At 42.1% G+C, this 26,602-nt stretch overlaps 1 protein-coding gene across 3 annotated transcripts in view; it reads left to right on the plus strand.

The window, feature by feature from the left end:
• Positions 1–26,602, plus strand: part of PIGL (phosphatidylinositol glycan anchor biosynthesis class L) — a 103,229-nt gene that overhangs the window by 68,884 nt on the left and 7,743 nt on the right. For 2 of the 3 annotated variants that reach the window (XM_017671387.3, XM_037013196.2), the window contains exons 6-8: positions 847–878; positions 2,409–2,542; positions 17,228–24,324. In XM_017671387.3, the coding sequence (XP_017526876.1) occupies positions 847–878; positions 2,409–2,542; positions 17,228–17,326 (265 nt within the window). In that variant the 3' untranslated portion in view covers positions 17,327–24,324. Of the gene's footprint in view, positions 1–846; positions 879–2,408; positions 2,543–17,227; positions 24,325–26,602 lie in introns of those variants that run through there. The other variant, XM_037013201.2, reaches the window with a different exon arrangement.

Consider the following 26,602-nt stretch of genomic DNA (forward strand, 5'->3'; position numbering starts at 1 on the left):
GTATTAGTGCTTCCGGTGTGATTTCCAGGTGGGTGGCTCCCTTCTTAACTTAGATCCTGTGTTCCCAACTCTTTCCTTGGAGATCCTGACCACCTCAAACTCGGCACATCCCAGGGCTGTACCCAGTGTGCAGGTCTGGTCACCTCTGACCTCAGGATCCCAAGAACCTTTCTCAGGGTTTCCTGTTTCTCAGAGCTCTGCCGAGGAGTCAGGCCCCCAGTTTATCAGCTCTCTCCCAGCTTCTCTTTAACCCCTGCTCCCAGAATCCCTTTTCATATGAGTGTCTGTCTCTGTATTGGGGTGGAGTAGGGTGGGACTATTTGCCCCATCCTTCTCCATCCCTCAGCTTTCAAAACAACAAAACACACCCAGAGTTCATTGCTGTTAAACCCGCCTCACCCCCCCCACTCAAGACAGTGAGCTCAGAACAGCCTTCACTGTCACGAGGTGGGAGTGGGGAGGTCAAAAAGGAGAGGGAACTATCAGGGAAGAAATATCAATTAATATTTTAAACTATTCTCCCACCATACTCTCATTATAGTTTCAAAGAAGGAACCCTGTGAAGAGTCCACTGTAGGTACCCTCATCCCTGATGGGTGAAGCCTGGGCCAGGGCACTCACAAGCCACTGGTCAGCCTCCAGGTCGGCTGACCTTGGGCAAAGTGCCCACCCTGGTCCCTTCAGCTAGCTGTAGCCAGAGGTTTGGGGTCCGAGAAATGAATATGGTGATTTATACAAAAGAAACTACCTAGAAACCCATGTCAGGTGTGCCAGACCCGAGTGTTAAGGCCCTCATGTGACCTGCAAAGGAATCCTTACTTCACCCTTGTCCTTTCCCTCCACCAGGACCCTGCACTCAGAAGGAAAGCTACCTAAAGGTAAGGCCTGTCCTTTTTGCAAAAAGCTGCTCATTACTATCCCTCTAAGAAACTTACTAGGACGAAATTTGTAAGCATACAGCTGCCCTGAGTCAAACACAAGTGGGGAGGAGGGGCTAGGCCACACCCTTCCTGCCTCAGCTCAGTGCATCTGTCAGCCTGGCCAGGGTCTCAGATCAGGTTGTATCCACTGGGAAGTGCCCTGCCTGCCAGCCTCTGGGTGTGAGGGGAGGCCTGATGTGGTAGAGAAACAGAACCAGTAGGAGATACATATATCAAAGGAGATTTATTATAAGGACTTGGTTCATGCAAGTATGCAGGCTGAGAAGTCCCACCATCTGCTGTTTGCAGGCTGGGGGCCCAGGAAAGCTGGTGGTGTAGTTCAGTGGAGTCCAAAGGCCTGCAAGCAGGGGAGTCAATGGAGTAAATCCCAGTCCAAGGGCAGGAAATGACCAGTACCCCAGCCCAAACAGCTGGGCGGAGAATGCGTTCTCCCTTCCTCTGCCTTTTCCTCTATTCAGGCCTCACCAGATGGTACCATGCACACCCACATGGGGAGGCCGGTCTGCTTTCCTGAGTTGACCCATTCAAATGCTGATTGCTTCTGGAAACACCGTCAGGGGAACACCCAGAAATAATGTTTAGCCAGATATCTAGGCACCCTGTAGCCCAGTAGGTTGACATGGATCAGCCATCACACTGGGCCTTGCCCACTCACCTGCCTTGCTTTCTCATCAGTAGGCCTTCTCACCTCTGCAATTCTTTCCATCCGTCCAACTCACTGCACACCCACTTCACTGGCCAGGTTGTGAGTGGCAGATGGTGCTTAATGGGCTGCTCTGCCTGAGTTATAGGCTCTTCCTAATGCAAAGGAAGATATTTATCCCTGCTTGGCCATTTACAGCATGACACTGATGCTTAACTTCTCTAAGCTGGTGTGTGGCCTGTCAGTGGGTCAATATGTCCCTCACAGGAGTGGTGTGAAGATTAAACACTCAAAACCTAAGTGCATGCCCTAAGTGTGTGCCCTTCTGGAGAGGACTTACTGAGCTTCCCAAGCTGTAAGGTCTTTGGAAAATGACTGTGGTCAACCGTGTAAGTCAGGAGGTCCCACGCCATCAACAATCATTTTACAGAAGAGGAAACTGAGTCTGGGAGAGATTAGGGACTTGGCCAAATCTGTCAGTTCTTAGTGACAGAGCAGGAACCAGGCCTCTGGCCTCCCAATACAGAAATTCCTGTCCCTGTCACCATCCCCTTGGCCTCGAAGTAGCTGGATCCCAGCCACTCACTAGCACCAACCTTGCTGGGCTCACAGCACCGGGGTGGGAGGTGATGTGGAGCCAGCCAGGCTTTCTGTGGGCCTTTCACTCTCTTCTGTGAGGATTATGGGCAGAGAGCCGCTTTGGCACCTCGGAGGCATCTGGCCGCTCCACAGCAATGCCCTGCCCAGCCCTGAGACCCAGCAGAGAGGTCAGGTGCCCAGGGAGCAACAAGAGCCCTCACTCTCTGCTCGCCTCCCCCAACCAGGGTGCTCTGTGCTCACGCTTCAGTCTGTGAATGTGCTACGCAAGTATATCTCCCTCCTGGACCTGCCCCTTTCTCTGCTTCATACCCGGGATGTCCTCTTCGTGCTCACCAGCAAAGAAGTGGCCCAGGCCAAGGTGAGGACCGTGAGTTCCTGGACACCCTGACTCCAGATCTGGGCCCCAGACCTCAGCCCCTCCAGGCCCCTAACCAAAGACCTTCCACAGTGGCTCAGCAACTGCCCTTGAGGGTTCGTGCTGTGCAGCCAGACCTGGAGGATCAGATTCTCAAGGCCTTTCACCATTTTTTTAAATTATAAAAATACTACATGATTAAAAAAAAAAAAAGGTAAGTAATTCATGCTCATTGTAGGAGATCTGGAAATGCATAAAAGCATGAAGGAGAAAATAAAAATAATAAAAATTACCTGCAATCCCACCACTCAAAGGTACTGTTAATATATATCCTCTCTATAAAGAACATAATATAAATATATATGTTTTTAAATGGGATCACATAGTGCCTACTATTTAAAACCTGCCATAACAATATTATGACCATTTTCTCCCATGTCTCTGTGTATTTGAATTATAAAATGCCTATATTCCGTTGTATGGATGTACCATAAAGTACATCACAAATCACATCTTACTGTTGAACATTGAACTGGTAAGTGTTTGCTATTACACGTGGAGCAGTGGCCCCAGCTTGAGTCTAAGATGGATAGAGACCTGCCAGGAGTCCCTGTGAAGATCAGTGGAGAGACCACTAGAAGCTATTTGCCTACAGGAATTGCAAGGCCCAGTGAAGCCCTCCTGGGAAAAACTCTCAGCTGTCAGCTGGGCAGATGATTCTGAAAACCGCTGAGTTAGGGAGAAGGCTGGTTGAGGGGAACGGCCCCAGGTGCCTCCAAATGCAACCCCCAGTTGATTTACATCTGCCAAGGAGAGAAGGGTAGCAATGGATAAAACAAAACTCTAGATAATGATTTATTATTATTATTGCTTGCTTAACTTTATTTTCTAAATTGTGTATAGTAAGCATTTATACCTAAGAGCACTTTGTTAGATACAGAGAAGGCAATGTTGAATAGAAACATTAATTCTCCTTGGTTTATTTGATGGCTCATAATTTCTGTTATTATTGTTACTATTTGTCCTACTTTATTCATGTTTTACACTGTTTTTTAAATTCTTGAACTTGTTAGCTTTTTTTTCCATTTTCAATCTTTAAAAAAAATATACTTTAATACTATTAATTTCCCTTGAAGTAATTTCTTTAGCTGCAACTGACAAGTTTTGATATGTATTTCTTCTATTGTCTTTCAGTTGTAAATTAATTTACGGTTTTAATTGTGATTTAATCTTTAATCTGTGAGGTTGTTGGGGTGTGTTTTAGAGATTACAAATGTTTATGTGTGCATATACACACACACATACACACACACACACACACACACACACACAAACAAAAACAAATCCTAAGGAAGGCAAATCTCTTAGCCTTTGAATGTTTGCATGTCCTATCTTTGGAATGAATTTAGGTGGAAATTAGAGTTTAGTTTGAGTTATTTTCCCTCAGCGTGTTTGCAGACGTACCTCCCATCCTTATCTGCTGGCAGCATCTATGGTGGTAAGGAGCCTGCTGTCGGTATGGTCTTATTCATGTGTAGTTAATCTGTTTTATGTTAACTTTTAAAATTACATTTTTTATGTTTTATAATCATGTGTTTCTGGGTTCTGCAATCTTACTATCCAATGTGTAGAGTAGATTTGTTTATATTTACTCTGCTTAGTACTTCACTGAGGACACTTCTTCAGCAATTCTGAAAAATCCTCACCCATTATCTCTCAAATATCCCATGTGTAGTTCCCTTTCTCCCCTTGAACTCCTACTGGATACATACTGGGACCTTTTAATCTATGCTTGTGTCTTTTCATTGCTCTTTCAAATTTTTCCTCTATTTCATATTTGGTTCTCATTTCCAAATTTTCTAAGTTTTTACTTATTGTCCATCTGTTGTTTCACTTGTGCTTTTTAATTTCATTCTATCTTATTCTTTAAGGTTATTATTCCTCCATTTAGCTCTTTGAATGTCCTAAAAGTAATTACTTTAGTCTTTGACAAACTGTTCTATAAAACTAGTTTCATCTAAAATATATTCACGATCTGGTTGCTAGTGTTACTAGTTTTCTCTCTCTGCATCACATCGCTTCATGTCTTCAGGAATTCTGATGTGCAAACCAGGGAGGAGGTGTTCTGCTGCTGCTGAATGTGGGGACTCGATCCCCTCTCCCTCTGAGGTCTCCTGCCCAGGTAGAGTTTGCCATTGCCCGGAGGCCAGAATTACATCATCAAGAGCAGTTGCAGGCCCAGAGCCAGCAGGTCCTTGGGCTTAGTGCTGACCTCAGTGTTCACCAGCTGCAGCAGTTGGCATAATTTTTTTCCCAGCCTCTTCACAAAAGAGGGAGCCCCTGGCTTTGGCTCCAAGCAGGGAATTTGGGTTCCCATCCAGCAGAGCCCTGTCAGTGAGTCCCCTTCAGGAACAGAACCCTCAGCCACCACCGTGCTCCTGGGCCTTCAGCCAACAAGCCCTCTGCTTTGGCCACACAGATACCTGTGTTTGTGTTCTTTACGTTCATGGTGCTGTTGGTCTTAGTTTTGACCATTCTTGTCTTTTTGTATTCTTTGCATTTTTCTCTGTCATTGCTGTGTGTTTGGAACAGGGAGCATGCATTTAACTGGCTCGTCTTGACTAGGTCAGAACAGCTGAATTATGTTGAGAATGAGAAAATAAGTAAATAGATTTACCATGTGATGCAGCAATCCCACTTCTGGTTATATATCCAAAAGAACTGAATAGCAGGGTCTTGAAATATTTGCACACCCATGTTCACTGCAGCATTATTCACAATAGCTAACACATAGAAGCAGCCCAAATGTCCATGACAGATGAGTGGATAAAGAAAACGTGGTCTATCTTTTCAAACAATATTGCCTCTCTCTCACTTACCAACTTTACATTTCCCTGTATGGCCCCAGAAGATGACTGGTTAGCCAGAGACGGGTAAGATTCCTCAAGGGAGGAACAACCTAAGACAGGCACAGTCGCAGGGGGGCCATCAGGTGAGAAATTGGGGATCAACAGAGGTGAGGCTTAGAACCTCACCACCCTGTTTTGAGAGAAATCTTCTCCATCCGTGGATGTTTTATTGCCCTTGTCTAGCTTGGATTAACAGTCTATAGGCACACACCTGATCATCTACATTTGCCCTCTTACAGCACTAAACTATGTTTTCTACCTTTATCTTGCATCTACCTACCACTTCAGCACTTTATTTAAAAAAATAAAATGAATTAATAATAATAATAATAATAAGGGAGAAATGTGGGATTCACATATAAATCAACTATAAAAATCAAATGAATATTCATATTTGACCTGATTATTTATAGTTCATAATGTATGATCAAAACTGAAAGTTTCTGTGATGACTGCCCTTGTACTATTCACCATGTAAGAACTTATTCACTATATAAGAACTTGTTCACCATGTAAGAACTTGTTCGTTATGCTTCAGAAGATTGGAGACTGACGAGAATTAGGCTTGGGGTGGATTAATGATTGTACATTGAGCATTGAGTCCCCTATATAGAATTTTATTGTTGTTAACAACCATTTGATCGATAAATATGAGAGATGCCCTCTCAAAAAAAAAAAAGAAAGAAAACATGATCTATACATACAATGGAATATTACTTAGCCTTAAAAAAGCAGGGGAAGAGGGGAGCAAATACTGTCACCTGCTACAACATGGATGAACCTTGAGGATATTTTGCTGAGTGAAATAAGCCAGACGCTAAAGGACAAATATTGTGTGATTCGACTTATATGAGACATCAAGAGTAGACAAAATCATAGAAACAGAAGGTAGAATGGTAATTTGCAGGGGCTGGGGGAGGGGGAAAAGGAGAGCTGTTGTTTAATGGGTCTAGAGTTTTATTTTTGCAAAATGAAAACGTTCTAGAGATCTTTTACACAACAGTGAGAATACACTGTTTAGTACATAACTACAGAGCTGTACATTTAAAAATGGTTAAAAGAGTAAATTTTATGTGCTTTTTACAATTAAAAATAAAAGATAAATTAAAGGTAATAACATTTTGCTAGCAAAGTGGTTAGGGTCAAATGATGGAACTCTTTTTGGACCCCTAAATGAAATAGGTGTGTACATTGCCACAACCCTTCTGTGAAGCAATGGTAACAAATGTCAGAAGTCTCCTCAGAAATTGTACTTACCTCTTGATATTCTTGATACATTAAGTAAAAACAAACAGGTTACAGAATAATATAGTGATTGTCTTCCTAATGGGTTTCAGTCCCAGACAAGTTCACTATTAAATCAGTAAGACCAAAAAATGACAATGGAACATTCTTGGGGTGAAAGGGTTATACCCAACTTTATTCCCACGGTGGCAGGTCAATCACTAGAATCCCATCCACTCAGACCGAGTCTGCATGCAGCAAGCTGGCCTCTGCCACTGGGCCTCTCTGCCCCTGCAGCCGTCTCAGTCTCCGTCCTCAGCAGTGCCACCTCTCCAGTCTTGTCTCTGCTCTCCTGCAACCTTGCAGCTGTGCCACCGTGTCACCCAGAGCACTGGTCAGAGCTCTTTATATAGAGTCAGTAGCAACATATTGCCCACACATGTGTAGTAAGCTAGCTGACCAGGGCCAGGTCAGAATCCTGGCCATAGGAACCTTCACTTTATCCACAGTGAAACATTATACACACACCTAAGAAAGGCAAAGAAAATGCAAAAAATATTAATATTAATTACCTCTGGTTGGTGGGGGATTTGGCAAGCTTAATTTTTTTCCTTTAGTTTTTAAAAATGTTGATAAAATAATATGTTACTAGTATAATTCAATAAATTTATACTTACTCTGACCCAATAATTTTCATTTGTAGAATTGTATCTTAAAGAAATGAACAAAGACGTCTTGCCTGAGGGTTTCATCCCTAGGCAAGTTCACTATGGATTCAGTGAGACCGAGAAATGACAACACAATGTTCTTGGGGTAAAAGGGTTTATACCTGGCTTTATTCTCCCAGCAATTGGTCAAGCACTAGAATCATGTCCACACCCAGCAGTCTGCAGGTCCGTATCCACCTCCATCTCTGCTTCCATCCAGAGCACTGGGCAGAGCTTTTTATATAGTGACTCAGTCAATAAAAGCTTATTGCCTACAGATGTGGAAGCATTAGCCTAGCAGTAGGTCAATTACATTTGGTATCATTAATCTACAATTACATGAGGAACATTATGTTTACTAGGCTCCTCCTTTCACCAAGTCCCCCCCACAAACCCCATTACACTCACTGTCCATCAGTGTACTAAGATGCTGTAGAGTCACTACTTGTCTTCTCTGTGTTGCACATCCCTCCCCATGCCCCCCGCCCACATTATACATGCTAATCGTAATGCCCCCTTTCTTTTCCCCCCCTTCCCACCCATTCTCCCCAGGTCCTTTCCCTTCGGTAACTGCTGTCCATTCTTAGGTTCTGGGATTCTGCTACTGTTTTGTTCCTTCAGTTTTTGCTTTGTTCTTATACTCCACATATGAGTGAAATCATTTGGTACTTGTCTTTCTCTGCCTGGCTTATTTCACTGAGCATAATACCCTCTAGCTCCATCCATGTTGTTGCAAATGGTAGGATTTGTTTTCTTCTTATGACTGAATAATATTTCATTGTGTATATGTAACCACATCTTCTTTATCCATTCATCTACTGATGGACACTTAGGTTGCTTCCATTTCTTGGCTATTGTAAACAGTGCTGCAATAAACATAGGGGTGCATCTGTCTTTTTCAAACCAGGCTGCTGCATTCTTAGGGTAAATTCCTAGAAGTGGAATTCCTGGGTCAAATGGTAAGTCTATTTTGAGCTTTTTGAGGAACCTCCTTACTGCTTTTCACAATGGTTGAACTAATTTACATTCCCACCAGCAGTGTAGGAGGGTTCCCCTTTCTCCACAACCTCGCCAACATTTATTGCTGTTTGTCTTTTGGATGGTAGCAATCCTTACTGGTGTTAGGTGATATCCCATTGTGGTTTTAATTTGCATTTCTCTGATGACTAGCGATGTGGAGCATCTTTTCATGTGTCTGTTAGCCATCTGAATTTCTTCTTTGGAGAACTGTCTGTTCCGCTCCTCTGCCCATTTTTTAATTGGATTATTTGCTTTTTGTTTTTTGAGGTGCATGAGCTCTTTATATATTTTGGATGTCAACCCTTTATCGGATCTGTCATTTATGAATATATTCTCCCATACTGTAGGATACCTTTTTGTTCTATTGATGGTGTCCTTTGCTGTAAAGAAGCTTTCCAGCTTGATGTAGTCCCACTTGTTCATTTTTGCTTTTGTTTTCCTTACCCGGGGAGATATGTTCATGAAGAAGTCACTCATGTTTATGTCCAAGAGATTTTTGCCTATGTTTTTTTCTAAGAGTTTTATGATTTCATGGCTTACATTCAGGTCTTTGATCCATTTCAAATTTACTTTTGTGTATGGGGTTAGACAATGATCCAGTTTCATTCTCTTACATGTAGCTGTCCAGTTTTGCCAACACCAACTGTTGAAGAGGCTGTCATTTCCCCATTGTATGTTCATGGCTCCTTTATCATATATTAATTGACCATACATGTTTGTGTTAATGTCTGGAGTCTATTCTGTTCCACTGGTCTGCGGCTCTGTTCTTGTGCCAGTACCAAATTGTCTTGATTACTGTGGCTTTGTAGTAGGGCTTGAACTTGGGGAGCAAGATCCCCCCACCTTATTCTTCCTTCTCAGGATTGCTTTGGCTATTTGGGGTCTTTGTTGGTTCCATATGAATTTTTGAACTATTTGTTCCAGTTCGTTGAAGAATGCTGTTGGTAATTTTATAGGGATTGCATTGAATCTGTAGATTGCTTTGGGCAGGATGGCCATTTTTACGATATTAATTCTTCCTAGCCAAGAGCATGGGATGAGTTTCCATTTCTTAGTATCCTCTTTAATTTCTCTTAAGAGTGTCTTGTAGTTTTCAGGGTATAGGTCTTTCACTTCCTTGGTTAGGTGTATTCCTAGGTATTTTATTCTTTTTGATACAATTGTGAATGGAATTGTTTTCCTGATTTCTCTTTCTACTAGTTCATTGTTAGTGTATAAGAAAGCCACAGATTTCTGTGTATTAATTTTGTATCCTGCAACTTTGCTGAATTCCGATATTAGTTCTAGTAGTTTCGGAGTGGAGTCTTTAGGGTTTTTTATGTACCATATCATGTCATCTGCAAATAGTGACAGTTTGACTTCTTCTTTACCAATCTGGATTCCTTGTATTTCTTTGTTTTTCCTAATTGCTGTGGCGAGGACCTCCGGTACTATGTTGAATAACAGTGGGGAGAGTGGGCATCCTGTCTTGTTCCTTATCTCAGAGGAAAAGCTTTCAGCTTTTCACTGTTCAGTATGATGTTGGCTGTGGCTTTATCATATATGGCCTTTATTATGTTGAGGTACCTGCCCTCTATACCCATTTTGTTGAGAGTTTTTATCATGAATGAATGTTGAATCTTGTCGAATGCTTTCTCAGCGTCTGTGGAGATGATCATGTGATTTTTGTCCTTCTTTTTGTTTATGTGGTGGATGACATTGATGGATTTTCAAATGTTGTACCATCCTTGCATCCCTGGGATGAATTCCACTTGGTCATGGTGTATGATCCTCTTGATGTATTTTTGAATTGGGTTTGCTAATATTTTGTTGAGTATTTTTGCATCTTTGTTCATCAGGGATATTGGTCTGTTATTTTCTTTTTGGTGGGGTCTTTGCCTGGTTTTTGGTATTAAGGTGATGCTGGCTTCATAGAATGAGTTTGGGAGTATTCCCTCCTCTTCTATTTTTTGGAAAACTTTAAGGAGAATGGGTATTATGTCTTCTCTATATGTCTGATAAAATTCCACGGTAAATCCATCTGGCCTGGGGGTTTTGCTCTTGGGTAGTTTTTTGATTACTGACTCAATTTCATTGCTGGTAATTGGTTTGTTTAGATTTTCTGTTTCTTCCTTGGTCAGTCTTGAAAGGTTGTATTTTTCTAGGAAGTTGTCCATTTCTTCTGGGTTTTCCAGCTTGTTAGCATATAGGTTTTCATAGTAGTCTCTAATAAATCTTTGTATTTCTGTGCAGTCCATCATGATTTTTCCTTTCTCATTTCTGATTCTGTTGATGTGTGTTGACTTTCTTTTTCTCTTAATAAGTCTGGATAGAGGCTTATCTATTTTGTTTATTTTCTCGAAGAACCAGCTCTTGGTTTCATTGATTTTTTTCTATTGTTTTATTCTTCTCAATTTTATTTATTTCTGCTCTGATCTTTATTATGTCCCTCCTTCTGCTTACTTTGGGCCTCATTTGTTCTTGTTTTTCCAATTTCAGTAATTGTGACTTTAGACTATTCATTTGGGATTGTTCTTCCTTCTTCAAGTGTGCCTAGATTGCTATATACTTTCCTCTTAGAACTGCTTTTGCTGCATCGCACAGAAGTTGGGGCTTTGTGTTGTTGTTGTCATTTGTTTTCATATATTGCTTGATCTCTATTTTAATTTGGTCATTGATCCATTGATTATTTAGGAGCATATTGTTAAGCCTCCATGTGTTTGTGAGCCTTTTTGCTTTCTTTGTACAATTTATTTCTAGTTTTCTACCTTTGTGGTCTGAGAAGTTGGTTGGTAGAATTTCAATCTTTTTTTTTTTTTTTGAGAGGGCATCTCTCATATTTATTGGTCAAATGGTTGTTAACAACAATAAAATTCAGTATAGGGGGGTCAATGCTCAATGTACAATCACTAATCCATCTCAAGCCTAATTCTCGTCAGTCTCCAATCTTCTGAAGCATAACGAACAAGTTCTTACATGGTGAATGAATTCTTACATAGTGAATAAATTCTTACATGGTGAACAGTACAAGGGCATTCATCACAGAAACTTTCGGTTTTGATCACGCATTATGACCTATAAACAATCAGGTCAAATATGAATATTCATTTGATTTTTGTACTTGATTTATATGTTGATCCCACATTTCTCCCTCTATTATTATTATTATTTTTATTTTTAATAAAATGCTGAAGTGGTAGGTAGATGCAAGATAAAGGTAGAAAACATAGTTTAGTGCTGTAAGAGGGCAAATGTAGATGATCAGGTGTGTGCCTATGGACTAAGTATTAATCCAGGCTAGACAAGGACAGCAAAACATCCACAGATGCGGAAGATTTTTCTCAAAGCAGGGGGGGTGAGGTTCTGAGCCTCACCTCTGTTGATCCCCAATTTCTCACCTGATGGCCTCTCTGCGACTGTGCCTGTCTTAGGTTGTTCCTCCCTTGAGGAATCTTACCCGTCTCTGGCTAACCAGTCATCTTCCGGGGCCATACAGGGAAATGTAAAGTTGGTAAGTGAGAGAGAAGCCATATTGTTTGAAAAGGTTAGCTTTTTACTTCTTTGCAGATTTATGCCCTGTGGCTTCTATGCCCAGCACTTGTCTCGAGGTATCTTTACCACCTGGAGGAATTATGATACTCGGTAAATTCGATATGAGGCACGAATTCTATTTAAGGGTTGTAATTAGGAAGGAAGAAGAAAAGCTATAGATGTAGCATATGAAGGAAACATGGGAGGATTGATTATTTCTTTGACATATCTTCTTGTAGAGTACCTTAAGTATGTATAGGTTTTAAACTACTAACTAATTTGCACACACATATTAACATAATAGGAATACGGTGACATAAACAAAACAAATCTATAATTACCATCCATCTCCAGTGAAGTCAAGAAAACCATTTAGGCACCCTAGGCATTTGTGAAAATTTATCTATGATATGATGGATATTGTCCAACTGTACTTGAACCATCAGACAAATTAAAGCAGCCCATTTCTGGGATCTGTTCACATCCCATATGTTCTTTTAACCATAGATAGTCTATAGTCATGAGATTTTGGAGTGCTACACCTTGCACCCCTCCCAACTCCTGGTTGAGTTCCAACAGTACAGATCCAGTCAAATTCGTTGTCTCACTGTATGCACATGCCAGCCTAGACATCTCCCTCCTCATTCCTATGGCAAGTCCAGGAGACGGTGGGCTGGATGCAGCCACAACCGCAGCATCGTCCGGATCCCTGTGGAGGCTTTTTGATGATCATCCCCTGGCACAAGTCCTCCAGAGAGTGCTGATGCCGGAAGCTCCTCCTCATATCGTATCTTAGTTCATTTTCTGGGTATCCAAGCTAGGCCTTGATCTTCTGCATAGAAACAAACAGACCCTTTGCCCACACTTTGACATGCCCTCTATACCACTGTGCAGAACTCATTGGAGGTCAGCACACATTAACTGCTTTTTTTTTTTTTTTTTATTAAGAGAAAGGAATATTATCAGAAAAGAGTACCTCCATAGCTGATCATCTGACACCCTTTAAGTGATCAACATTAAGGATATTTAAAGCATGCGTTGATCTTTGATATACTAATAGTTTTATCCTATCAAGGAGTAATCCCCCTTTTCTTTCTTTCTTTCTTTCTTTTTTTTTTTTTTTAATTTTTAATCTACACTCACATGAAGAATACTATGTTTACTATGCTCTCCCCTATATCAAGTCCCCCCTAACAACCACATTACGGTTACTGTCCATCAGCTTAGCAAAATGTTGTAGAATCACTACTTGTCCTCTCTGTGTTGTGCAGCCCACCCTCCCCTTTCTCCCTCCCCCCCATGCATGCTAATCTTAATACCCCCCTTCTTCTTCCCCCCCCTTATCCCTCCCTGCCCACCCATCCTCCCCAGTTCCTTTCCCTTTGGTGCCTGTTAGTCCATTTTTGGGTTCTGTAAGAATTTCAATCTTTTATGATTTACTGAGGCTCTTTTTGTGGCCTAGTATGTGGTGTATTCTGGAAAATGTTTCATGTGCACTTGAGAAGAATGTGTATCCTGCTGCTTTTTGGATGTAGAGTTCTATAGATGTCTCTTAGGTCCGTCTGTTCTAGTGTGTTGTTCAGTGCCTCTGTGTCCTTACTTATTTTCTGTCTGGTGGATCTGTCCTTTGGAGTAGGTAGAGTGTTGAAGTCTCCTAAAATGAATGCATTGCATTCTATTTCCTCCTTTAATTCTGTTAGTATTTGTTTCACATATGTTGGTGCTCCTGTATTGGGTGCATATATATTTATAATGGTTATATCCTCTTGTTGGACTGACCCCTTTATCATTATGTTGTGTCTTTATCTCTTGTTACTTTCTTTGTTTTGAAGTCTATTTTGTCCGATGCTAGTACTGCAACACCTGCTTTTTTCCCGTTGTTTGCATGAAATACGTTTTTCCATCCCTTCACTTTTAGTCTGTGTATGTCTTTGGGTTTGAGGTGAGTCTCTTGTAAGCAGCATATAGATGGGTCTTACTTTTTTATCCATTCTATTACTCTGTGTCTTTAGAGTGGTGCATTCAGTCCATTTACATTTAGGGTAATTATTGAAAGATATGTACTTATTGCCATTGCAGGCTTTAGATTCGTGGTTACCAAAGGCTCCAGGTTAGCTTCTTTACTATCTTACTGTCTCACTTAGCTCGCTTATTGAGCTATTATAAACACAGTCTGATGATTCTTTATTTCTCTCCCTTCTTATTCCTCCTCCTCCATTCTTTATATGTTGGGTATTTTATTTTGTGCTCTTTTGTGTTTCCTTTGACTGCTTTTGTGGGTAGTTGATTTTGTTTTTTGCCTTTAGTTAGTATTTGGTTGGTCTGTTTTCTTTGAAGTGATTTTATTTTCTCTGGTGACATTTGTTTAGCCTTAGGAGTGCTCCCATCTAGAGCAGTCCCTCTAGAATACCCTGTAGACGTGGTTTTTGGGAGACAAATTCCCTCAACTTTTGCTTGTCTGGGAATTGTTTAATCCCTCCTTCATATATAAATGATAATCGTGCTGGATACAGTATTCTTGGTTCAAGGCCCTTCTGTTTCATTGCATTAAATATATCATGCCATTCTCTTCTGCCTTGTAAGGTTTCTGTTGAGAAGTGTGATGATAGCCTGATGGGTTTTCCTTTGTAGGTGACCTTTTTTCTCTCTCTGGGTGCCTTTAATACTCTGTCCTCATCCTTGATCTTTGCCATTTTAATTATTATGTGTCTTCGTGTTGTCCTCCTTGGGTCCCTTCTGTTGGGAGTTCTGTGTGCTTCTGTGTTCTGAGCGACTATTTCCTCCCCCAGTTATGGGAAGTTTTCAGCAATTATTTCTTCAAATACACTTTCTATCCCTTTTTCTCTTTCTTCTTCTTCTGGTACCCCTATAATGAGGATATTGTTCCCTTTGGATTAGTCACACAGTTCTCTTAATATTCTCATTCCTGGAGATCCTTTTATCTCTCTCTGCCTCAGCTTCTCTGCATTCCTGTTCTCTGATTTCTATTCCATTAATAGCCTCTTGCATCTCATCCATTCTGCTCTTAACTCCTTCCAGAGATTGTTTTATTTCTGTATTCTGCCTCCCAACTTTATCCGTTACCTCTTGCATTTTTCTCTGCAGTACCATCAGCATGGTTATGACCTTTATTTTTAATTCTTTTTCAGGAAGATTGGTTAAATCTATCTCCCCAGACTCCTTCTTGGGTGTTGTCTGGGTTATTCTGGTCTGTATCAAATTCTTCTGCCTTTTCATGGTGATAGAGGTAGTCGTGGGCAGTTGGTGCGTGTGTCAGCTGGGAGAACAAAGTCCCTCCCGCTTGCTCGTCGCCTTCCTCTCCAGGGAGAACAGCGACCCCTAGCAGCCTTTGCTGGGCAGCTGCGTGCCGACGGGGCCTCTGGGTCTGGCCCGGGTGGCTGCAGAGGGGCTCCACGCAGCTGCTGTTGGCGTGGTTGGTCTCAGGCTGCTGCTCCGCTATGGCGGGGCCACGCCAGAGGGGGAATGGGCAGGAGGCTGTTTATTGCGTCAAGGGGGCCTCAGAGCTTCTCTGCTGCCCAGTGAGTTAGGGCACCTGGAGTTCCCCGGGATTCCAAGCTGCTGGGCTGAGTGTGCTGGGATGCTTCCATCCAGCTGTGAGGCTCCTGTCCTTTTAAGAGTTTCAAAAGGCACTCGCTTTTCTTTTGTCCCAGGGGCTCCGGCTGTGCAAACCCGCTCACAGGTCTTGCTGTCCTGTTTCCCTAGTATCCAGCACACCACACACTGTGTCTGCACTCCCAGTGCAGATGGCTAGGGCTGGGTATTTAGCAGTCCTGGGCTCCCACTCCCTCCCCACTCTGACTCCTCTCCTCCCGTTGGGAGCTGGGGTGAAGGGCGCTTGGGTCCCGCCAGGCCGTGGCTTGTATCTTACCCCCTTCGCGAGGCCCTGGGTTCTCGCAGGTGTAGCCTAACTGTTGTCCTGTATCTTCTGGTCTTTCTTCTAGGACTAGTTGTATTTGTTGTATTTTAAAAAATATATATGGGTTTGGGAGGAGATTTCTGCTGCCCTACTCATGCCGCCATCTTGGCTCCTCCCTCTGTTTTGTTTTTTAAAATAATTTTTATTTTTTAAGTTTTAGTTGTATTTCCTGTTGAAACAATTCTGTATAGTATTTTGCCTGACTATATCCTATTCAGGTTCCCTTTGTCATTTAAAGTTTGTGCCTATCAACGGGTATATTTACATCTCTAAAGCCATGTAAGTTTTGACAAAGAATATAAAGTGAGTTATTTGCATAAAGCCTTGCAGTGGTATTAGCTTAGAGAGGCAGTTTATTTATGCTACTTAGAGAAAAACAGGCAGGAGCTACTTACATATGTTACGTCTAGTTAAATCAGTTACTATGATCTATTCTGTTTAAAAACTGAATTAGGCTAGGTCTGAATAACAAGGTAATATACATTTTTGCAAGGAGAACCTATACCTTCATGTACTCTTTTGTGTGAATACATCTATGTGTATTATTTTTCCTTCTTCTCCTCCACTTCTTCCTCCTTCCCAGCTTAACCTAATTCAGAGGAGCTACAGCATAGCATTCTAGCTTTCTTCCAGTAGAACATCCCTGTGTGTTTATGTATGTGAGGTAGTGGAGGAAAGTGATGAAGAACGTAGGCTCCAGCCACTCAAATGGCTCTGGGATCAAATCTCAGCTCTACCACCTAGAGCTGTTTGAGACTGATGGGTTTCCTCACTGTGGGGAAAATTCAAGTTCCTATAGCCAGGATCCTACCTGAACCTAAACTACTTGATGATGTAACTGGCCTCCTGCTGGGCTACTGCTTGCACACCCATAGACAATAAGCTATTATTGAGTAAGTCACTATATATGGAGCTCTGCCCAGTGCTCCGGGCGGAGGCAGAGACAAGGATGTAGAATGAAGGATGCAGATGTGATTGTAGTGCTCCTATCGCTGGGAGAACAAACCCAGGTAATAAACCCTTTTACCCTAAGAACGTTCCATAGTCATTTCTAGGTCTCACTGAATCCATAGTGAATTTGCCTGGGAATGAAACCCATCGGCAAGACACTCATCCATTAAAATAAAAGCCACAGTAATAGCCCCTAATCACAGGGCTGTGAGTTGTGATAGTGCTTGCAGAGGGTGGCTCTGGCTGCCGTTATCATCATCTGACGTCATCAGGGAAAGTAAGTAGGAGCGTGACTGGAGGCCAGTCCAGAGAGCTTCACGGGTTATATAAGAAGCCAGATGAGGTATGTCAGTGGGAGGAAGGCAGGGCTGAGAACAACAGAAAGTGCCAGGGCAAGTGTTCAGTAACCGGTCCTCTCCGGTCCTTCCAGAGAGCCATGTCCTGCCACCACAGCCAGCTCCTCTGGTTTCGCCGCCTCTACGTGCTCTTCTCCCGGTACATGAGAATCAACTCTCTCAACTTCCTCTGAAGCCGTCAAGAGTTTTCCGATCCAAAGAACAAAAGGAGAAAGAGCGGGAAGGTCTGGAGCTGGCTCATGTTGCTGAGCCAAGGAGTTGCCAGCATCTTAAAGGGAGACCACGCAGGGCCAGCGGGCTCTGCAAAGGTCAGCCTGCTCCTCTGGGGGAAAGATACAACTGCAAACAAACAAACCCAAGGATCATAATAGCCTCCCTGCTGGCTTGTCAAGTTCGGGTGTAAAACAATTTACATAATGACACAATGTGTGTCACATACCTTTCTGGGAGCCTGCTGTTAACATAAATGAATGTAAAAGCGCTCTAAAACCACTTCACAGGTGCCAGGGTGCAGTAGGTTCACACTGTTCCACAGCGGGCTCACCAAACACGGGCACACACTCAAAAGAACAGAGCATATTGAACAGTCCAACCATAATCCCTCTGATTTATCTTTGTGGTCTATATGAGATTGGATCTAGGGGAAGGTTCTTTATTTATTGTCAAGTCAGTGACTGGGGCTCCTAACACCCGCTCCATCACCATGTGCAGCGTTTCATACAGTTACAATGTGGGCCTGCTCTAGGGAAGCCTACAATCAGTATCTCAGCTCTCAGTCATTTGGGAGAAGCAGGAAATAGAAATTTTTTTTTTTAAATATTCAAGAATCTGATGTCTTAAAATTGTGCTACACACAAAAGTTCTCTGAGAGGTCTGGCCTGAAGCTGTTCCCAGAGTCCAGCTAATGGTGCAGGTAAGTGGCCCGAGGCAGGGAGGCTCGGTGGTGAAGACCACAGGCCGTCAGACTGGTGGCCCTGGGTGCGGGACCAGAAATACCCACAGCATAACCACAGGCAAAGTGTTTAACCTTTCTCTGCCTCAATTCTCTCACCTGTAAAATGGTGGGCAATAATGGCCCCACCTCAGAGGAGAGGATGCCCACCCTCACCAGTAAGGGTCTGGGTACGCAGGAAGCACTCAAGAAAGAGGAGCTGGGGTATCTGAGACCTAAAGAGTAGGGGCTGAGCAGAGGGAGCAGAAGTCGATGCCCTGGTACAGGAAAGCTCTTGGTGTGCCGAGTCCAGGGAGCATGTCCTGCTGCTCAGGGGAAGTTCTGAATGGCTGGCTCCATAGCCCGGGTTAGAGACCTGCTTGCTGGGTCTCTCCACCCAAACTTGCTGCACTTTGCTGAGGGTCACCTTGATCTTGAATGCCTCCTAGAGGACAAATGAGACGACAGAGCTACTAGGCCCTAAAACTGGAATCAAACAGAAGTCTGGTTATCTGTCTACTTAGAATTTGTCAATAGCTCCTAACAGCCTTCATATGAAATTGTGTCAAGAAGTAAGCCACGAACACTGGATAGAGTGTGGTGGGACAGGCTGACTCTGACCCGGCCTTTCTGGATAGCAGTTGTCAATATGTATTAGAAACTTTAAAAATGTGTATACTCTGTGGCCTGAGAATGTATTTTTAAAATAAAAATGATATACCCAGATACCATCACAGTATTATTTATAATAGCAAAATTAGAAAAATCTAGTAATGCAATCATCTTTAATAATAAAAAAGTGTTCATATATATTAAAATTTTTAAAGCAGGTTAAGAATGGTATGATCCCATTTCAGTTAAATTAACATAAATAAGTGCACATGTGTGTACACACACAAAAGCATATGAATAAACATGGAAGGATATATATTCAAAAGGTAAATACTATTTAATAAGGTCACCTTTCTACAATGAACAGTTATAATTTTAAAGGATTTGTTGCTTATGAATAAGTTTTATGTGATAAAATACTTTTGACATAATGTGAAAAAATTTAAAAGTACATAGCCAATGTAATCTCAATGCATAAAGAAATGATTCATTAAAGGAAAGTTAGCCATTTATACATCACTGGTAGACATGTAATGGTCAGCCTCTGAGGGTCAACTTGGCAGTTTCTAGCAAAGTCACATACCCACTGATCCAGCATTTACACTATAGATTACTCCTCATGTGTAAATGACAGACATTGAACACTTTATAATAGGCAAATGCTGAACCAGTCCAATGTCCATCAATTAGGGACTGGTTAAGTAAGTTGTGGGTACACCAGTAAAATAGAATACCATGAAGTATTAAAAATAATAAGGCAATACATTGGTACAGAAAAACCTGCAAGATATATTAAGTGAAAAAAGCCAGATGCCAACAGAGAATGCACCCATTTGTGGAGGGAAAAATTCATTTGTAAACCTCCAAATGTGTGTGAACAAATAAGATATCTCTGGTAATAGTGCTTGTCTCAAAAGGGACTTGCGTGGGAAGAAGGGAGTGCATACCTTTTGTCCCTTTTGAATTTTATACAATGCACATATATTATCTATACAAAAATATTTTTGAATCTTAGAGGTTAAGAAGATGTACAGAATTATCAATAGTAGTTGCTTCTGGGTGGTGGGATTTGAGACTTATTTTCTGTGGCTTTTGCTTTACTGTACATACCAACTATTATTTAAATAAATCAAGTAAAAATCTAGGTGGGAAATGAAAATAAACTAACATTTTTAATTAATGGTGCTTGATTCTGGCCCATGTCACTGGAGGGCAAGCATCCCTGCCCGTATCTCTCCATCCCAACAGCCTTTCACAGCATCCCCTGGGGTGAGAGGCACCTAAAGATGCAGACTCTGGGTTCTCCTCGGCTCCTGGAGAGAGCAAGGGACAGCAGCCAGGGAAGGATGCACCTCAAGGTCCGCAGGGCTGCTGCTAGCACCATAGGAAGGCCTGTGCTGAGGTGGGGAAAGGCACGCCCCATGTGGGATGCAGCTCAGGGGACACTGGTCTTGGCAAGAAAGCCTCTCTGCAAATGATCAGAAAGCAGCTTCTCCTTAGGGCAGATACACTCTCTGGCAGAGAAGCACACACTTCCATTTCAGGCTCCCAAGCCATGCCCTTGTGTTTACAACCTGCAGCCCTGAAGCCTGGAGGACAGATTAGAAATTCCTGATTTCTTCAAGGAGCACAGCAAAAAAAAAGAAATGAAAAACCACACATACACAAGATCTCAATTAACTAAGACTTTCCTGGGGAGGGGCTCTATCTATGCACCCAGAGTTCTGGGAGGCCAGCTGGTTGGGGTAGGGGTGTCACTCCTTCCTGAGGTTGGGAGAAGGTTACCCAGTGTCAGACCTGCCAACAGCCCCTCTCAGTGGCTCCAGGAAGGGGAGGTGGTTTGCTAGTTTTCACCTCTGGCAGAAGGGGGAGCCTCCCCAGAGGAGACTGGGGCAGGGGGATTCCACTCTAGATGGGCAGCCCTCACTGAAGGCACAGCTCATGGAAGAGACATCATCAAACATAATAATGAAGGCTGAGGCCTTGGCCCAGACCAAAAAGGATGTTTTTCAGTAGTGGCCATATTAGTAACCTGGAATATCAGAAAGAAGATAAATCTCAGAACAAAGAAGGAAAAAAAATGAGAAGTGGAAATTATGGCAGAAAAGGGACTTAAAAAATCCATCAGGATATTAACGGAGAGGATTAAAGATGGCAGTGTGAGAGGTGAGACAGAGGCCTCCTCCTAAAACTGCATTTAATACAAAAATATAATTAATACAACTAATCCTGAAAGAGCAACAGGGAAGAGCTGCGCCAGACTGTATACACCTGGAGAAAAGAATAGACCTCACAGAACAGGGTAACGTACCAAAGCTGTGGCCCGGCAGGACCCAAGCCCTTCCCCCCACCACAGTTCACAGGCAGGAAGAAGAGAAACAGAGCGGGGAGGGAGTGGAGGCATGGGACTGCTGAACACCTAGCTCTGGAGATCTATTCTGGGAGCACAAATCTACATTGCATGGTGTTCTGTTGATTAGGAGGATTAGAAAGCTAAGACAAGGAGAATAAATACCTGGAGAGACTGAGATTCCAGCTGCTTGTGGAAAACCGGGATCCATATCTGCCTGCTCTGGGACAAAAGAAAGGTGGGCACTCTAAGAGACTGCCTAACAGCGAGAGGGTCACTAAAGGGGCAAGGATTGCGCAGAGCTTACTGCTCAGGAGAAAGGATAGGTAGACAAAATTGTCCAGGTGCACTCTGCCCAGCAGGCTAGGAACTTTCAGTATCTTCAGGCGCTCCAGCCCCCTGGCTGGCTACACAACTCCAAGGCCCCCTCCGTGGTGTGCAATGCAGCCTGCTGCACCTTCCTTCCAGCCAGCACGCACCTGGCTCTCAAACCAACAAACACTGCCCTGGTGTCATGCCAGTCAGAGGGAAGCACTGCCTATGGCAGCTACAAACACAAAACATAGAGGCTTACACCTGTGTGTGTGGCCCACTGGTTCTGGCAGTGGAGACAGGCATAGCAGCTGGGAAGCAGGAAACAGCTCTTTCCTCCCGCCAGGTACCAGCACGGCTCCCCTGCAACCCCTGACATCATTCCAAGAGCTGAGTAGCTCCAGAGAGTAGAGCTTCTGGGCACTAGAGGGCGCCACATACAAATATGAAATGCCAAAGGAACCTGGATCAAAGTAAAATCTCAACACCAGAGAAAGGACCAAGTGAGACTGAATTAATAAATCTTCCTGAAAGAGATTTCAAAATAAAAATCACAAACACGCTCATGAAGATACAGCAAAATATTCAAGAACTCAGGAAAGAATTTAGGATGGAGATCCAGTCGTTGAAGACACACAGGCAGGTGTTTAATGGGAAGTGCTGATCAGAGAGGGCAAACAGACCAAAAGGCTGGAGCGATGATCTGACTTTGATCTTTCAATAATATATATGTTCTAAGTACTAATATGTGCATTATAAAACATACACAAAAAAGAAATCTTAAAAGGATAAATACAAATGTTAGCATTTTCTCCCCACATTATCAGTGGATCGTCTTGGGCATTTCCTGGAGGGTGAGCTCCCTGCCCTGGTCTATCAGTGGTGAATAGCATCTGAGCTAGCTGGTGCAAAGAGAGCTGTAGTCACTGAATTCTATGGGAAGTGAAGCAGTCAAACCACAGGGAGAGACAGAAGGGATGAAACTGCCACCAGGACTGCAGAATGTTTATGTTCTTAGGGCAAGAGGTTGGGGAACAAAACAGCTCTAGTTTGAGCAGTGTTACCCCATGCCCCCTCCCCTGCCAGTGAGGCTCCTGTCCCATGCTGGTAACATTATAAGGAACATCCACATGGAAGAGGAGCCAACAGCAATTAAAAGCTGAATAACGTGTCTAAGTGCAAGCTGGGGGCAGGTCTGAGGAGTTTGGGAGAGGTGAGGTCATGAGGCAAAGAATTCTGGGTATCTATAAAGGGTTCATCTGAGCCTATGAGCTCAGAACTGCCAAGGTGTTATTTCTCCTGCTGATTCAGGTCAAGTCCATGTGCATAATCAAAAGGAGGCAGACTTGCTGGCTGGAAGCAAACGCCAGGAAAGAGCAAAAGCATGCCCTTTCGGACCTGAGCCAGGAACTGGAGCAGTCGGTGTCCTGGCACCCGGGAGGGGTGATGGAAGAACAAGGGGTCGACAGACCACCCTTGAGCTGGCCATCAGTCAGAAAAGCAAGCACTGGCCCTTGTGCCTCTGACATTAGGAAAGCAATCTGACTCCTGAATGCCCCCCACCCGCGCTTGGATCTCCACTGACTAGAGCCAATTGAATCTGACTTTGGGAAATGCTGTAGTCTTTAGAGCCATTTCCTTCCTTTATGAATTCAGAAGATATACAACAAAGTTGTGATAAAAACCCCCTCCAATTCCACAACAGGGCACATACAGGAATATTGTGAGAGGTGGCTTCCGGGCCAGGACCAGAAGGGCAGTGGCATGGGGCCAAGCAACACCATATGGCTTGCTTCCCTGCCAAGGGTTCACCCCAAAAATGCCAGGCTGCTACTGCTGGTGGCTGACACTCTGTGCCTCTCTCTGCCAGGGTTCCCCCTTGGCAGGTACCAAACCCCTGATTCCTCTGGGCCCCTTGCATGCGGGAAAATACCAATTTCTAAGATGATGGCTCAGGACACTCAGCCTGGGACAGCTTCCTACTCAGGGGCTCTTCAACTGTTCCAACCTCTGCCATCAACTGCCCTGCCCACGGCACTTTCAATAGGCTAGCTTAGAAAGTCACTGGAAATTCAACAGGTGGCCAGATAAAATTTTAACATGCTAAGCACAATGGCATTCTTTTCCAGCACAATGACCAACTGCAAAGTGTAAAAAAGAGATGCCATTCATAAGAACAATTAAAAAAAAAAGCATATCCAGGAACAAACCTAACACAAACCATGCAATTTTTACTGTTGCTATACAGAGAATAACATGAAACCTGAGTAAGAACATAAAAGAACAAAACATTCAGTAAGGTGTCCTATTTTCCCAGATGCTAAAAATTAGTATTGTGAAGAGGTCTTATCCTCCCTAAACTAATATATAAATCCAACACACTTTCAATCAATACCCAAAAATGACATTATATGGCACTTGCTACACTAACTCTAAAATGCATCTGGAAGACAAAATAATCAAGGAAGAACAAGAGGGATTGACTCTTATCAGATCTTTAAAAGCCCATCATAAAGTTTTAGAGATTAGAACACTGTGGTATCTGTGGAACTATAGAAAAATAGATTACAGAACAAATGGAGTATCCAGAAACAACCTCATTTAGCAAACACAGCATTTCAAATCAGGAATGCATGGATTATTCAATAGACGTGTCAATGGAATGGTTATCCATTTGGAGGGTGGAAGGCAAAAATCCTCCATCACACCACTAACAAAAATAAAAACTAGAAACCACTACTGAAAAAAAAATCCAGATAAATAGCTATATGTTAAAATATATATATATATATATATATAAAAGTAGAAGAAAATATAGGTAAATATGTTTATAAGCTTAATAAGGAAGGTATTCCCAAACAAGACATATATCACAAAAAGCCAGAAAACACAAAAGTCAGACCACCACAGCAGAAAAAAAAAAAGACTGATAAATTTAAACCCATCAAAACCTAAAACGTTAATAAACAGAACAAGCAACAGACTGAAAAAGAACACTTGTAAAATGTATAACAGTATTTATATCCTGTACATACAGAGCTCCAAAAATTAATTTTTTAAAATAGCATCCAAAAGAGTAATATTTAATATATGGATGAAAAAATATCCCCAATGAAAAATGGGCAAAGGACACGATCAGTCAACTGATAGGGCAGGAAATAAAAATGCTCCAAAAACATAAAAGACGCTCCATTTCACAGATAAGCAGGAAAATGGAAACTTAAAATATGAAACTGTTTTGCTCAACAGATTGGTCACAATTAAAAATAACATCAAGTGTTGCTGAGAGCATTCTGCTATACACAGGGCTGATGGACTTTTCAAAAGCCAGCATATGCTTTCAGCAGGAAACTCAGCAGCATTTTTAATATTTAAAATATGTGTATCTTCAGAGATACAAACTTCAAGTTAAAAAATAACTTAGACTCAACCAAGAATTAGGAGAAGTGCAAGTTGCAGCACTCCAAAATCTTGGGACTACAGACTATCTACGGTTAAAAGAACATTTGGGATGTGAACAGTTCCCAGGAATGTGCTGTTTTAATTTGTCTGATTTTTCTCAAACTATTCAAATTCAGTTAGACAATATCCATCATATCATTGATAAGTTTTCACAAATGCCTAGGGTGCCTAACTGGTTTTCTTGGTTTCACTGGAGATGGCTGGTAATTGTAGGTCTGCTTTGGTTATGTAGCTGTATTCCTATTATGTTAACGTGTGTACACAATTTAATTAGTAGTTTAAAACCTATACATGCTTATGTTACTCTACAAGAAGATATGTCAAAGAAATAATCAATCTTCCCATGTTTTCTTCCATCTGCTACTTCTATAGCTTTTCTTCTTCCTTCCTAATTACAACCCTTAAGTAGAATTCGTGCCTCATAACGAAATTACCGAGTATCATAATTCTTCCAAGTGGTAAAGATACCTCAAGACAAATGCTGGGCATAGAAGCCACAGGGCATAAATCTGCAAAGAAGTAAAAAGCTTCTCTCTCACTTACCAACTTTACATTTCCCTGTATGGCCCCGGAAGATGACTGGTTAGCCAGAGACGGGTAAGATTCCTCAAGGGAGGAACAACCTAAGACAGGCACAGTCGCAGGGGGGCCATCAGGTGAGAAATTGGGGATCAACAGAGGTGAGGCTTAGAACCCCACTCCTCGTTTTGAGAGAAATCTGCATCCGTGGATGTTTTAATGCCCTTGTCTAGCTTGGATTAATACTTAGTCTACAGGCACACACCTGATCATCTACATTTGCCCTCTTACAGCACTAAACTATGTTTTCTACCTTTATCTTGCATCTACCTACCACTTAAGCATTTTATTAAAAATAATAATAATAACAACAATAATAAGGGAGAAATGTGGGATTCACATATAAATCAAGTATAAAAATCAAACGAATATTCATATTTGACCTGATTGTTTTTAGTTCATAATGCGTGATCAAAACCGAAAGTTTCTGTGATGACTGCCCTTGCACTGTTCACCATGTAAGAACTTATTCACTATGTAAGAATTTGTTCACCATGTAAGAACTTGTTTGTTATGCTTCAGAAGAATGGAGACTGTTGAGAACTAGGCTTGGGGTTGATTAATGATTGTGCATTGAGTCCCCTATACAGAATTTTATTGTTGTTAACAACCATTTGATCAATAAATATGAGAGATGCCCTCTCAAAAAATAAATAAATAAAAATAACTTAGACACAGAGATGGGGGAATAGCATAGGGCATATAGTTCATAATATCTTTATATGGTGAGAGATGGTAACTACTTTGTTATGGTGAGCATTTACTAATGTATGTAATATATCAATCATTGAATTATTCTAAAACCAATCTAATTTGTACATAAACTATATTTCAATTTAGAAATGACAAAAAAATAAAATGAAATATGTATATCTTCAACCTAGCAATGTTAAGCCAGGTATGGAGGGGGCAGGGGAACGATGTAACAAGCCAGGCATTACTCATCCTGTTCAAAAAACCTGTTCAGAAGGATGGTACAATATTAGAAAATCCATCAACATCATCCACCACATCAACAAAAAGAAGGACAAACAACCATGATCATCTCCATAGACGCCGAAACAGCATTTGACAAAATCCCACATCCATTCATGATAAAAATTCTTAACAAAATGGGTATAGAGGGCAAGTACCTCAACATAATAAAGGCCATATATGACAAACCCACAGCCAACATTATACTGAACAGCAAGAAGCTGACAG

The sequence above is a fragment of the Manis javanica genome, chromosome 4 (assembly GCF_040802235.1).
Source record: "Manis javanica isolate MJ-LG chromosome 4, MJ_LKY, whole genome shotgun sequence".
Lineage (NCBI taxonomy): Eukaryota > Metazoa > Chordata > Mammalia > Pholidota > Manidae > Manis > Manis javanica.